The 14,361-nt window shown below is 45.6% G+C and overlaps 1 protein-coding gene across 1 annotated transcript in view; it reads right to left on the bottom strand.

The window, feature by feature from the left end:
* Positions 1-380: 380 nt before the first annotated feature.
* Positions 381-14,361, bottom strand: part of Cdk1 (cyclin dependent kinase 1) — a 15,849-nt gene continuing 1,868 nt past the window's right edge. The window contains exons 2-8 of the mRNA XM_028780285.1: positions 13,462-13,524; positions 9,594-9,750; positions 8,489-8,612; positions 5,696-5,866; positions 2,983-3,146; positions 2,704-2,845; positions 381-680 (exon numbers count right to left, since the gene is read on the bottom strand). Of these exons, the coding sequence (XP_028636118.1) occupies positions 582-680; positions 2,704-2,845; positions 2,983-3,146; positions 5,696-5,866; positions 8,489-8,612; positions 9,594-9,750; positions 13,462-13,498 (894 nt within the window). The 5' untranslated portion in view covers positions 13,499-13,524 and the 3' untranslated portion in view covers positions 381-581. The remainder of the gene's footprint in view (positions 681-2,703; positions 2,846-2,982; positions 3,147-5,695; positions 5,867-8,488; positions 8,613-9,593; positions 9,751-13,461; positions 13,525-14,361) is intronic.

The following is a 14,361-nucleotide window of genomic DNA, read 5'->3' as shown; positions in this document are numbered from 1 at the left end:
GTCCCTTCCTTCTTTCTGCTCTGGACAGCCCTAAAACCTGGCCGGCTTTGGTGCACTTCCATTTTGGGTTTATAGACATCTCTCAGGGCTTTGGCCTTCTCCTCCCAAATGGTTATGTGCAAGCAGAGAAACACCCTCCGCACACAGGTTGTAGTTTCCAAATGGCAGGAAACTGACGAAAAAACTTCTATATCCAGAGTATGAAGGCACTTGAAAGCATCATGAAGTCTGAGCTCAGCACCACGCCTGCGCTCCCAGCTGCAGGAATGGCTGCTGGGAAGTGGGGGGGGGGGGGGGGGGAAGAGGGGACAGACAGACTCAAGTCTCCCCAGTTCCCCGAAGCAACACTTGTGGTGTTAAGTAACAAACAGCCACCACGGTGACATCTACACATATACAGAATTATATTTAAATTCACATGGAATAATATTTACATGTTAATTAAGTTATATGTAGGAAATTAGGAAAAGTCCAGATGATGGTTTACAAACAAAGAAAAGAAAACTATACAAGACAGGAAGAGAGCCAACAGTAAATGCCACGACCTTCCCCTGCCGAAGCAGACAGGGTCTTCCAGAAAGCTACATCTTCTTAATCTGATTGTCCAGGTCATCAAAGTACGGGTGCTTGAGGGCCATTTTGCCAGAGATTCGCTTGGCAGGATCATACACGAGCATTTTCTGGAGAGAAAAAGAAGAAATAAACTTAGAAGCCTGCCCTCCAAGATACTTAAATCACAGACACCTTGGTGACCTGTTATAAATTATAAGATAAGCACCCAGACAGCTTAAAACCAAAACATAAATCTTCAGACTATCTAGCTAATTATATCTACCTTGGAAATTAAATGTCCATCTGTTATTCACAACTGAAATAGTACCACCCAGTTATAGTGCTTCCTGATGTGGTGTCCACACAACCCCTTCCCGGAGCCAACAAAGAAAACAAACCCACAGCATTTTTATACACACAGCCACAATAGATGGATTAACTACAATAAACTAATTTAAATACTCCAGATCTTAAATCTTATTATGAATATTATCTTCAGAGAAAACTCAATCAACAAATAGATTAAGGGACTAGAGAGATGGCTCAGCAGTTAAGAGCACTGACTGTTCTTCTAGAGGTCCTGAGTTCAATTCCCAGCACCCACATGGTGGCTCACAACCATCTGTGATGGGATCCAGTGCCCTCTTCTGGTGTGTCCCAAGACAACAACAGTGTATGTGCATATATAAAATAGATAAGTAAATCTTTAAAAAAACAAACAAATAAATAGATTAAAAGCCCACTCCGCCCCAATCAACCAACAGGGCCTTGAGTTACAATGACCCTGAAAACTGTGATTCTCCTGGGGTGCTAGGCAGGGCCACCACACCAGGTGTGTGTGGTGCCAGAGATCAAAGCTAGGGATTCATGCACACTGACCACATATCCGTGCCTACAGAGCCTCTGCTGACTGGTTTCCATCTGTGAACACACACGCTCACTCAGGAGTATGAAGGCTTTGAGGACATGCCAGTCAGTCCTCACAGCCACGAGGAAAGATGTGCCACACTGTTTGGCAGGGCCTCCGCAAGCTTAGCTAGTGCAGGGTGTCAGCTCAACGGAGGAAACTGGGGCACAGGGCTGATTTTTATTAAGTGACGTGAAATCCTTTGTTTAAAGACTTGAGAACCAAGCATGAAGCTCTACACCCAGAAAAAGCTCTGCCTTCCACCTACAGCCCCCAGCACCACACACACACACAGTCACACACACAGTCACACACACACACAGACACACACACAGTCACACACAGACACACACACAGTCACACACAGACACACACACACAGTCACACACACACACAGTCACACACACACAGTCACACACACACACACACACACACACACACACACACACACACAGAGAGCTAATAACTTAGATACTACCAGAAGATTGGGCCCAGGATAGGGAAAGGCTTCTAAGTTAACCCAACAATACCAATATGTAAAATATATGATAGCCATAGAGTCTGGACAAATCTGAGCCGCATTTGGTGGCACCGTTTACAGACTGCAAGAGAGCTACAAGACCGACTGGAACATCTACTTGATTCCTCCTACAAATTCCGATTTTGAACATTGCTCTACCTACAACAAATCTCCTAAAGGAGGCCTGAACAGTAAATTTGTTCTTTGCCTTGGTTTTTTTCTTCAAGAAAATAACTGATAATGGTGTGCACCAAACCAACTGAAGAAAACCAGAATGACATTCGTCTTTGTTAACCTTTCTTAGAGAGGACACTAGGGCAGATCTGAGAAACGGAGTTTCTATTGTCAAAAGCCCGAACCTTACCAAGCAGTCAACGGAGTGCTCGCTGACAGACTGGGTGCTCAGCAGTGAACACACAGAACAAAGAGGAGCCATCGGAACTCAACAACATACTCTCAAGCAAGGTGGTGTGTGAGCCCGGCCTCTCCTCCAGCGTGTCCACTGCCACCTACCAGATGAGCGGTAAATGACAACGCCCAACACCGGAGGCCCCTCAGACACTGGGCACGTCACACCTCACAGGCAGCTGTCGCTACAGGCATACCGGGCATCTGACTCAGCTGCTGACCCTTCCTGCTCACAAGTCCAGGACTGAGTATATCCAGTCACCTCTACCTGTCACTATGAACACAGGGCACCTCACTAGAGTCATACAGAACTTACTGAGAGCAGATCCAAGCCGTTTTCATCCAGGTTCTTGACGTGGGACGCCAGGCTCCCGGGCTTCCACTTGGGGAATGTGTTCTTGTAGTCCTGCAGGGACTCGACTTCTGGCCACACTTCATTGTTAGGTGTGCCGAGAGCTCTGGAAGAAAGACAAATGTCCCCGTCATACACATACACACACACACACACACACACACACACACACAGACACACACACGGCATCTTTACTAATTAACCGTACGCGCTTTGAACAGCGTAGGCAGAAGACACAATTACCTGAAGATCCTGAAGAGCTGGTCGATCTCAGAGTCGCCGTGGAAAAGCGGCTTCTTGGTTGCCAGTTCTGCAAATATGGTCCCTATACTCCAGATGTCAACCGGTGTGGAGTAACGGGCGGAGCCCAGCAATACTTCTGGAGATCGGTACCACAGCGTCACTACCTGGTACAAGACAGACCACACACGGTTGTCTTTTAGGAAGCTGTGCAGGCATCACCAGGAACTTAAGCCAAATTGGCTATACACAAAACACTAAGTTATTTCTGACTTCTGCTCATTGGTGGGTAAGAACAATAAATATGCCGGGCGGTGGTGGCCCACGCCTTTAATCCCAGCACTTGGGAGGCAGAGGCAGGTGGATCTCTGAGTTCGAGGCCAGCCTGGTCTACAGAGTGAGTTCTAGAACAGCCAGGGCTACACAGAGAAACCCTGTCTCGAAAAAACAAAAACAAACAAAAAAGAACAATAAACATCTTGCTTTTTAAGTCAATGGACCAAATCAGCTATAGCCTGGATGGGCATATACTGTAAGGGTAAAAATTAAAACAGCTCAGCAGAGACCACAAACAACTTGGGAAAGACCACAGGACAGCTTGCTGAGCTTACTGAGAATAGCCATAATAAAAATATCAAGCCCCTCTAGGGACGAGGTGACCAGAAATGTAGAAACAACCAAAGACATATCTTGACCAGTCTAAACATGCCTAAGTGAGTAATGGGCCACCTGGTGTTTATCCTAGAAGGTCTGAGGCTTCATGGTCAAAAATAGTGGGCCATCCAGCCTGTCAAAATGATTGCTTACGCAAAGTGCTGATGTTTGAAATATCCAATCATATGTAACCGCGCCAGAATTTCCCACTTTTCCCTTCCCCCTTTTGCCTCCCCCTATAAAAGTTCTAAACTTCCTGGGGTCTTCATCGAAATTCTCTCCCCTGCGTGGGATGAGTTTCGATCCAAGGGCCCTTGTTAGTAGACTGCCTTTTGCCATTGCATCAAGTCAGTCTCTCGTGTCTCCTTGGGTGCGCGCTAATTGGGACTTGAGATGGGGTCCTCTTTCTGGGTCCTTAAAACACCTGGCTGGCATACACTTTTAATCCCAGCACGCCAGCACTCTGGAGGCAGAGTGTGAGGCCAGCCTGGTCTAAGAGCTAGTCCTAGGACAGCCAGGGCTACACAGTGAGATCCTGCCTCAGAAAGAGAGAGAGTCAGAACCACTTTCTTTTTCAACTTAAAGAAGAAAAAGAAGCACTAAATAGTAACAGCTGGTTTAGGAGTGAGACTGTGCAATGCAAAGTACATGTTTTGTCTACATGTTAAGTTGGTAGTTACAATTAACATGAATAAGGCATCCAAGCCAAAGGGGGAGGAGGACGCAATTGATTAGTGACTTAGAACTATAGCTTATTTATCAAAATAGTAAATCTATGACCTCTGTCAACAACGCAAATAACGCCAGCAGCAGTTAAAGCCATCAAAGAAGATTCCTATCATAAACTGAGAAAAAAAAAAAAAAAGGAGTAAACAAGACAGGGCTGAGAAGGCCGCTTCGTGGGTGGAGAGCTCCCCTATCAAGCAGCAGGTGCAGGACCAGCGTCCCAGCACATTCTTCAGCAGACAGAGCAGTGCACACATCTGTGTAATCTCAGCACCCAGGCATCATCGGCTACCCAGAGAATGAGGCCAGTCAGAGCTACAGGAGACTGCCTCAAAACCCAAACGACACAAGGAGGGACCGACACTATGGACTCCAGGTTCATGACTCCCCAGACGCCCTTGTTCCTGTACTACACTAGTCAACACCCTTTCAGAAATACCAGAGGAACCCAGTCTGGTGATGTGGACCTTCAATTCCAGCTACTGGGAAGGCCACTGTAGGAGTCCCAAGTCCAAAGTCTATCTACGCCAGTGACCTCAGGGCCAGCCAGGGCAAGTCAGCGAGACTTTCTCAAACAAGGAGCGGGAACACAGTTCGGGGCCAGAGCATGTATGAGTATATATGTATTCAAGCCCCATTGCAGAGGAAAATAAACCAGAGCAACCACATGAGATGCCAGCCATCAAGACACCACTGACAAAGGCTGATGACAGGGCCAAGGGCACAGCTCAGTGACAGAACATCTGAGCAACACAAGCCAAAGACTGGTTCAATTCCTAGTGCTCCCTCCCCCAGCTAGAGTTAACTGGATCCTGAATCTATCACAATAATATACCTCGGACAGCAAAACCTGCTCTCTAATTGATCTGAATGACCACAGCTAGGTCCAATCAGGAGGAAGCACAGCTCTGGGAAAGATTGACACAGAGAAATGAGAACTCCAAAAATTACAATAAGCCCCTTCCTTCAGACCCCTCCAGCCATTCAATCTCCCCTGATAAAAGATGCCAAAGGTTCCCTCTCCATTTTCAGACCACATAAAGAAGAGTGAATTGATAATAAAAAAGCAATTAACCTATACCCCAGAACAGATTTTTTTTTTTTTTTCCCAGAAACATGGTTTCTCTGTGTAGCCCTGGTGGTTCTGGAACTTGCTCTATAGACCAGGCTGGCCTCAAACTCAAGAGCTCCGCCTGCCTCCGCCTCTGCTGGGATTAAAGATGTGTGGTGTCACTGCCCGGCTGCAGAAACTTTCTTCAACCAAGTATTTCTTTCTTGGCTTACAGACCAGAGGCAACAATCCAGCCACCACACACTCCCGCCCCCCCCCGCTCACCTCATGTGTGTACACTCTTATCGGTATTCCAAACGCTCTGGCGAGGCCAAAATCAGCCAGTTTGATTGTTCCTTTGTCGTCAATCAATAGATTTTGAGGTTTCAAGTCTCTGTGAAGAACTCTTCGGGAGTGACAGAACACAATCCCCTGGAGAATCTGGTACAAGTAGCTCTAGAAAAGAAACAAGTCAGTCAGAAACCTGATCATTCCACAGACTCCTAGATGAAAACTTTCTGAGAAAAGAAATTATGATGCAGAGAAAATATTTTAGCCACCACACGACCTTTCAGGCCTCTTTAAACAGGTAGACACACAGTATGAGTGTATCAAAGATGTATCTGTACCCACGTGAACATTTAAAATTCTGCTGCCTGTCTTTAAGTCACAAGTTAGCCTTCTGTGCAGAAGTGTCCTCAACACTCGTGTCAACTGTTTTATTAGTTCAATAAAGTTGTTCTTTTCCATTTCTGTCACTTTACACATGCATTTCCTCTTGAGACAACAGGAAAATATGGGAAAACAGCTTAAACTGGGGATTTGTACAAGTTTATTCATAACCTGAGTCTCTAGTGTGTGTTCACACATGCACACTCTCTGTGTAGGTGCCCGGGTCACGTGTGAATGTCAGTGCCTTCCTCTATTGCCTCCACCTTTGTTGTTGAGATATTGCTCATTAAGCCTGAAGTTCACCATGTTGGTCAAACTGGTTGCCCCTGGGACACAGCAGAGCCACCCCACCCCAATCCCTGCCTGTCCCTCAGGCTCTGGGCTTACAGACATACACATCGCCATATCACTCCTGTATGGAGCTGGGAATCAGAACTCGGCTCCTCACGCTTGTCCCACACGCACTCTCCCACTGCGATGTCCCCCCCAAGCCCTCTAATCTCGTTCTTAAAGCAAATCAATCTTTATGCTATCCATAATGCAAGACAAAGTTAGGAGGTAGGAGAGGGCAAAAAAAATATTGACATTATTCTAATACATGATCTTATATATTATGGCTTCAACAAAACAAAATCCAACAACTCATTAAGAATCCTCCACTGGAGCCGGGCAGTGGTGGCGCACGCCTTTAATCCCAGCACTTGGGAGGCAGAGGCAGGCGGATTTCCGAGTTCGAGGCCAGCCAGGTCTACAGAGTGAGTTCCAGGACAGCCCAGGCTATACAGAGAAACCCTGTCTCGAAAAACCAGGAAAACCAAAAACCAAAAAGGACTCCTCCGCTGGATAGTTTTCTGTCAACTTGACACAGCTAGAGTTATTGGAGAGAGAGCTCCAACTGAGAAAACGCCTCTATAAGACCAGGCTGTAAGCAAGCTTGTATGGCATTTTCTTAATTAGTGATTGATGGGGGAGGGCCCAGCTCATCATGGGTGGTGCCATCCCTGGGCTGGTGGTCTGAGGTTCTAGAAGAAAGCAGGCTGAGCAGACCATGAGGAACAAGCCAGTAAGCAGCACCCTTCTACGGCCTCTGCATCAGCTCCTGCCTCCAGGAACCTGGCCCTTTGAGTTCCTGTCCTGACTTGAGTGATGAACAATTATACACTAGTGTAAGCCGAATGGACTGGGTGGCCATAGCCTTCATCACAGCCAACACTGATGCAACTCGGTCATCTACAGTGTAAGCGCTGGCAATGGTAGGCACCACTAGCAGATCATCGTGTGTTAGGAAAAAGACCCTTGACGTCACTGAACCAAATCCTAATACAGAAAGTTGGATGACTATGTACGGGCTGTGCATAAATGAGTAAACACAGTGTTAAATAACTGTAATAAGACCCCTCATGTAATATACTCAGACTATTTAAAAGATACATACAGTCAAGTCTTGGTAATGATGTAATAAAATATCTGATTTTTAGAGCCCATATGGCCCCACATCCACCAAGATCTTAAATATAAACACATAGTCATTCTATCCCAGCTCCAAGAATGCATCTCTAAAATGACATAAAGTGGTGGGCTTGCTGACACATGCCTATAATGCCCACCCTTGGGAGATAGAGGCTGGAGGATGAAGAGTTCAAGGACAGCCTGGGCTGCATGACAGAACGAAGCCCCACTGCTCATGAGGACTCAACTGCAGCCATCACTGAAGTAGGAAGAAATATAAATGGAATGGCCTAATAACTGTGCAAAGTATTAAACCATTACGAAACAGTGACAGGGGAAGGCCAACTCATGTGTGTGTAGTACACATACAGAATGATCCCATTAGGTTTAGAGGCACACAGAGGCAAGGTGCAAGTATCAAGGCACAGACACAGGGCTCAGCAGAAAGAAACATAAAGCTGGCTTAAGATTAAGACTCCTTTACCACAGACGTTTAAAACCTGCACACAACTGCTGAGAAAAACACTTGTCCAGTTTTGCACAATGCCCTGGATCGAATACCCAATACCACACACAAACAACAATAAATACGTTTATAACTTAACTGAAATACAATGTTTACATTGACCAAAGCGTATTTTTCAGAGTAAGACCACCCGGCATCAGCACTGGGCTCAGGCTGCTGTCACTGATCTACAAATAGCAGCGGTAGCCTGTTCTGTCCCCAGCAATGTGACGTACAGCCCATAGGGTAGCACTTTCTCAGACATTACTCTTTTCACTTTTAGAACTGTCTGGAAATAAGGCAGGCAGATGAAGGTCTCATCCGGGCAGAAGGAAGGAAAAGAAAATGCTCTATTTTCTTATAGGTTTTCTAAGATCTGGCCACAGAACACAAGAATGGAGCCCACATTCAGAGGGAGTTTAAGTATTAATAAAAGCATGGAGTGCTTTTACCTTCACGAGCGAAGAATCCATGAACTGACCAGGAGGGATGGAGTCCAGGTACTTCTTGAGATCCATGGACAGGAACTCAAAGATTAGATACAGCCTGGAGTCCTGCATGAGCACATCCTGCAGGCTGAGCAGAGCACAGTGTGAGTTCAGCAAGCAGCTCTGTCTCCTGCTTCCACACAACACAGCTGCTGAGAGCCTCACGGTTAGCACAAAGCTTCTTAACAATTACCTCACTCAGAAGTAGAACTTGAGGAAGTAAGTTCAGGACAGTAACCTACAGCTTCCTATGCAGAAGGAGCCATCTCACACCACCCACATTCCCAAAGCTGGCTGCTGGTGGACATTAAGGCTGAAGCTAACTTCAATAGCTATTCCCTAGTCCCAGCCCCAGTGCAATGGTTAGAACCCAGGCCAGCGGCAGAGGCCACTGAGGCAGAAGCTACTGAGGCAGAAGCTGAGGAGGGTAAGGCCGGGGGTCTCTAAATTCCAAGGCTGCCTGGGGTAGAGTGAGCACAGGACAACCTGAGTAATTCTGTGAGAGTGTTGGAACCCTGTAATCCATCCTGGGAGTTAGAGGACAGCAGTAAATTCCAGACCAACCTGGATGAGCTAAAGTAAAACCCTGTCCCAAATATTCAAAACCCCAAATGAAGAGGCCAGAGTATACAGCTGAGTGGGAGAGCGCTTTCTGAGCCTGCCCAAAGCCCTGGGTTCCATCCCTCGTACCAACAGAAATTCTAATGAACCACTAGACAACTTCCTCAAAGACCCAACCCAAATCAGTCAATAAAACATAATATATCTCACCACTCAACCCAGCTACTTGTCTTAGGAGCCTCTGGGCCTTAGAGGCCTTTGGGGACCTGGGCCCTATAAGTAAGAGCCGAGCAAGCTCCTATGGAAGGGCTCCCATGGCCATGCCGTGCTCCCCCAATTCCACAAACATCCTCTTCTCTTTATCTTCCCCTGGCATCACAATCGACAGATAAGTAGGACTCTATTCCACTGGAACCAGAAACTAAGTAAAAATTCCCACATTAAAATAGTTTTGCAGCAGCACGGGGGTGGGGGTGGGGAGGATGGTTTCAATTCCAACACAGCACACCTGACTATGTTTGGATGTCGAAGTTCTTTTAATAGAGAGATTTCCCGTATCGCAGTGCTGGGCACTCCTTCTTCCTCGCTTTCAAGTCTAATTTTCTTCATGGCCACTATCTGGCCCGTAGTTCTGTGTCTGCCCTTATACACTACACCATAAGTACCTGAAATAAAACAAAGAGATTTTTTTTTTTAAGTTGAACTCTTTGAGTGTCTCATGAGAGAAAGCCAGCTGGGCCCAGATAGGTCACCTCACACATAATTAAACCCTGACTGTTTTCAAAAAGGAACTGAAGATAACTACAACCTAACATACACATGGTTTAGAAATCAAACTCAGCCGGGCGGTGGTGGCGCACGCCTTTAATCCCAGCACTTGGGAGGCAGAGGCAGTAGGATTTCTAAGTTCGAGGCCAGTCTGGTCTACAGAGTGAGTTCCAGGACAGCCAGGGCTACACAGAGAAACCGCGTCTTGAAAAACAAAAACAAACAAACAAAAACAAAACAAACAAAAACCCTTAAGATTGGAAATCAGTACCAAAAGGAGGCACTGAGAAACTTTCAAAAAACTGTACTGATTTAGGATTTCCTTGACACTTTTACACATATCTCAAAATGCAGTCAATAGTTCTCACCCAGCAGAGTGGAGACGGTAACACCATGCGTTTTTATTAAATCCAATAAAGCTGCTATCTTCTACTAGAGTAGGACGCCTCCTACCCACTGGGAATGTGGATAGAAAACACGAACATGAGTGTCACATGATCAGCAATGGCAGTAAGAAAAGACACTGTGGGGTGTGGCAGACACAGCGGGCTGGGCGAATTAGGTACCCGACATCTGTGTTATTCTCCAGGTACTGAATTCCCTAGCTGGACAGAAACTTGGTTGAAGAGATCCCGGTGTGGCACTACAGGCCTGTAATCCTATCACCTGGGAAGCTGAGGCAAGGTTAGACCCTGTCTAAAAAGCCCAAACGAAGGGTTAGAACAGTTTCTTCCAAATGTAAAAGCATCTCCACAGCATTTCTTGGCCCTAAGGATACATCCCAGTGATGAATAAAAAGAACTGACAACATTCTGTCTGCAAAGCCACAGGAAAGCGATGAGCTCACAAGTTCCTTCATGGTGGATATATCATGCTTGCCTGAAGAACGCAAGTAGCTAAGCCACTGACAACATGACACTATCCAAGCAGTCATAATTAGTGAGGCATATAGCAAATAAGCAATGATTAATTCAGGATTCCTTCTGGCATCTTGTTCCCTCCCAGTGTCCTACTGCATCTCTTGACGAATGTGCAGAGAACTAAGTCATGATTGGCAGCCAACACTCAGTATCTGTCGATTCTTACGCAACACAGAACAGCTTTGTTTTGAGTGTCTCAACTCCTGGCTCTTCTCAACTACTGCCACAGGGCTAACCAGAGAGCACACCGAACACTATTCATAAGCTAAATGAAATACTCTGAAATTAAATATTTGTTTTAGATTTGGAGGCATTTTAAGTAATAAATAATTGAGGAAGGGAAGTATCAAACAAGACTGGAGAGATGGCTCAGGGTTTAGACCACACCGCCCTTGCAGAGAGGGCCGGTACCCATACCAGGCTCACAGCCTCCTATAAAAAAACAACTCCTATAAACCCAACTCCAGAGGAGGCAACACTTCTGGCCTCCAAGGACTATGCACACTTGTGCAAATGCACGCGCACACACTGAATATTAGAAAGTAAAAGCAAGGGTAAGATCCCAGTTATCCTGAGGCTTGACCACACTGCCTGGTAAACGCCATTAAACCTCACCAAAAAAAAACCAAATATTTCTGGAGTGCTTACTAAATGCCAAGGAAGGAAGGCCCTACCAACCACATGTAGCCAGGCAGCTGTGTAATCTGACTCGCTGGGCATGGTGACCAACAATACACAGATGACTAAGTAAGAAAACACAAACAAGGGGAAAACATGTTACGACCTAGTCACAGGTTTGACCAGGTACTTGGTATTGGAAGAAGAAAATGTAGACAGTATTACCTAACTTTCAGATTACTTCAACAAGCCATTCAGGCTCCCCTACAGAGAATCCGGAACAGCCAGGCGCAATGTAGCAGACAAGCCTCCAGGCCAGAGAAGAATTCAGAAAAGCAGGTCAAAGTGCAGCAGGACGTGAACAGCAGCCGTGAGAGATGCCGAGGGGCCCAGCCTTCACGAAGCTTAAGCCTAGACCAACTAGAAGGAATAGTGAGGCTGCCTCAAGAAAATGAACAAACTCCTTCAGCTACAACATAGGCTCTCAACCTGTGGGTCGCTCTTTGGAAGGGCACACATCTCATATTCTCCGTTGTCAGATATTTACATTATGATTCATAAGAGTAGAAAAATTAGTTATGAAGTAGCAACAAAACTAATTTTATGGTTGGGGGTCACCATAACACGAGGAAGTGCAATCAAGGGTTGCGGTGTTAGGAAGGCCGAGAACCTCTGCTCTAGAACAAGTTAAAGAGTGAGGCCAGGAAGCCTTATCTAAGTAAAGGCATCAAAGAAAGGGCATGGGCAGTGGTGGCGCACGCCTTTAATCCCAGCACTTGGGAGGCAGAGACAGGCGGATTTCTGAGTTCGAGGCCAGCCTGGTCTACAGAGTGAGTTCCAGGACAGCCAGGGCTACACGGAGAAACCCTGTCTCGATAAACCAAAAAAAAAAAAAAAAAAGAAAAGAAAGAAAGAAAAGAAAAGAAAAAAGAAATCCCCAGACCCACACAAGACACTGCCTGGGCCATTCCTGGTTTACTAATTCCCCTGCCTTGTTTTTAATACCCTGTGTAAGTAGGGGTCTCTAAACAGAGATGAAAACAGTCCTCAAGAGAATCCACAGAGAAACAAGTTCCACCATCTGCTAAGTCTTGACTGCTAGAGAGAAATATGGAAATTCTGTTGCAGGGAGAGAGAAAAAAACCAAAAGACAGAAACAGGAAAGGGTTAATTTTGTTTATGTCACATAGGCCTAAGCATTGTTTAAAATGCTACAGAAAGGAACTGAACACCATGTGACAGTCACTAGGTTTTAGTCATTCTTGCCCATGGTGACCACACAGAACACCACCTGGTTCAATTACGGCACCCAGTTTACATAAAACTTAGAATCCAGTACTTAGAAGTAAGTAAGCACTTAGAAAAACAGACTAAAATGTACTGTGAAATTAGCATCATTTTACCACCACCACCCCCGAATCTACTCTAACACACAGGCAAGCGATCACTAGTGCACCCCAAACGCAAGCATCTGGGGTATGCAGTTCCGGAAGGGAGACCGGCCGGGGGAATACAGCATAGTGTACCAGGCCGTAGCATCCCAAGCAAAGAATCAGGATAATATAAATTCTCTTGATCGAGAAACACCTTGTGCTTTACTTTAGGTTGTATGTCTTACTTTTTGCTGGTGCTGTGATAAACACCCAGACAAAAGCAGCCCAAGGAAGTGTTTGTTTGGACTCAGAATCCGGGTTAGAGTCCAGCAGCAGCAGCAGCAGAGGCAGCTGACAGTGAGGTGCACTGAGGAGCACTGAGGCTTGTCTTCCTATCCATTTACACAGCCTTAGGCAAGGGATTTACACAGATCTTAGGCAAGGGATGGTACCCACATTGGGGGAGGGTCCCGCACACCTCAACTAATATAGTCAAAATAATTCCCTATAGGTGTGCTCAGAGTGATCTCAGATTCTGTCAAGGTGGCCACAAACACCAACTATAACGGCACACATGCGTAGAGATGCGTCAATGACTGCACTTAGTAAATGTTTCTGTGTTCCACAGTAGCATTGTTACATTCTTTTCAAAAACAAAACAACAACAAAAAAACCCTGTTCTACTGAAACCACTCACCTTCTCCAATTTTCTCTATTTTGATATAGTCCTCCATAGTTGCTCAACAGGTTACAGCGGACCCTAAAATGACAAAAGACAGTGCTGTGATCATGTGCTACTAATTCAAAGCAGTCTAAGCATCCGGAAGACGTCACAGAAGAGTGCTTTCCAGGGCCTCCAGCATAGTTCACAAACATCAGTCATTCCATCAGGATGGTCTCGCTGGGGTTTAGCTGCTCTTTGCAGTGAGCCTTTCTGAGTCTTCTCAGACATTGCGTTTGCATATTCTATACAGCGATGGACTTAGGCTCTTCACACTCTCAAACCAAGCAGGCCTGTCAAGCCAGCTACTGAGGAGACTGATAGATCAGCTAAAGCAACTTAGTGACACTATGTCTCAAAATTTAAAAAAAAAAAAAAATAAAGGGGAAAAATCAACACACTGCCTCTGCCTCTGTACTAAAACTGTATTGTTTTAATTTTTCTTAAAATAACAAGAATCTGTGAGAAGGAAGTTGTACATGATGTAATCCTAGCACAAGGAAGAGCAAGTTCAAAGCCAACCAACCTGTGGCCCAGTTTGCTGCAACACTGTCTCAAAAGGAAACAAAGTACAACTGTAAAGTCCAACCACTAGTAACAGCTGTTTTCTTTTGATAAAAGCATTTGCTTACCTTAAAAGCATTCAATTCACTTGAACAGCCAGAACATTCAGCTGCACAAGTGAATTGAATGCTTTTCCAAAAAAAAAAAAAAAAGCGGCCACAGACAATCCCACTCAAGACACTCAAAAAGAAATGCCAATAAGCACCTTAGAAGAAAGAGTGTAAGGCTCTGTGCTGGCTAGCTTTAGGTCAGGTCACATAGCCACAAGCTGAAGTCATCTGAGAGGACGGAACCTCAGTTCTAAAAAAAAAA

This window comes from Grammomys surdaster, unplaced genomic scaffold, assembly GCF_004785775.1.
Source record: "Grammomys surdaster isolate TR1022 unplaced genomic scaffold, NIH_TR_1.0 367, whole genome shotgun sequence".
In the NCBI taxonomy this organism is placed as follows: Eukaryota; Metazoa; Chordata; class Mammalia; order Rodentia; family Muridae; genus Grammomys; species Grammomys surdaster.
The sequence above is the reverse complement of the archived record's forward strand: the minus strand, read 5'-3'. Positions and strand labels throughout refer to the sequence as shown.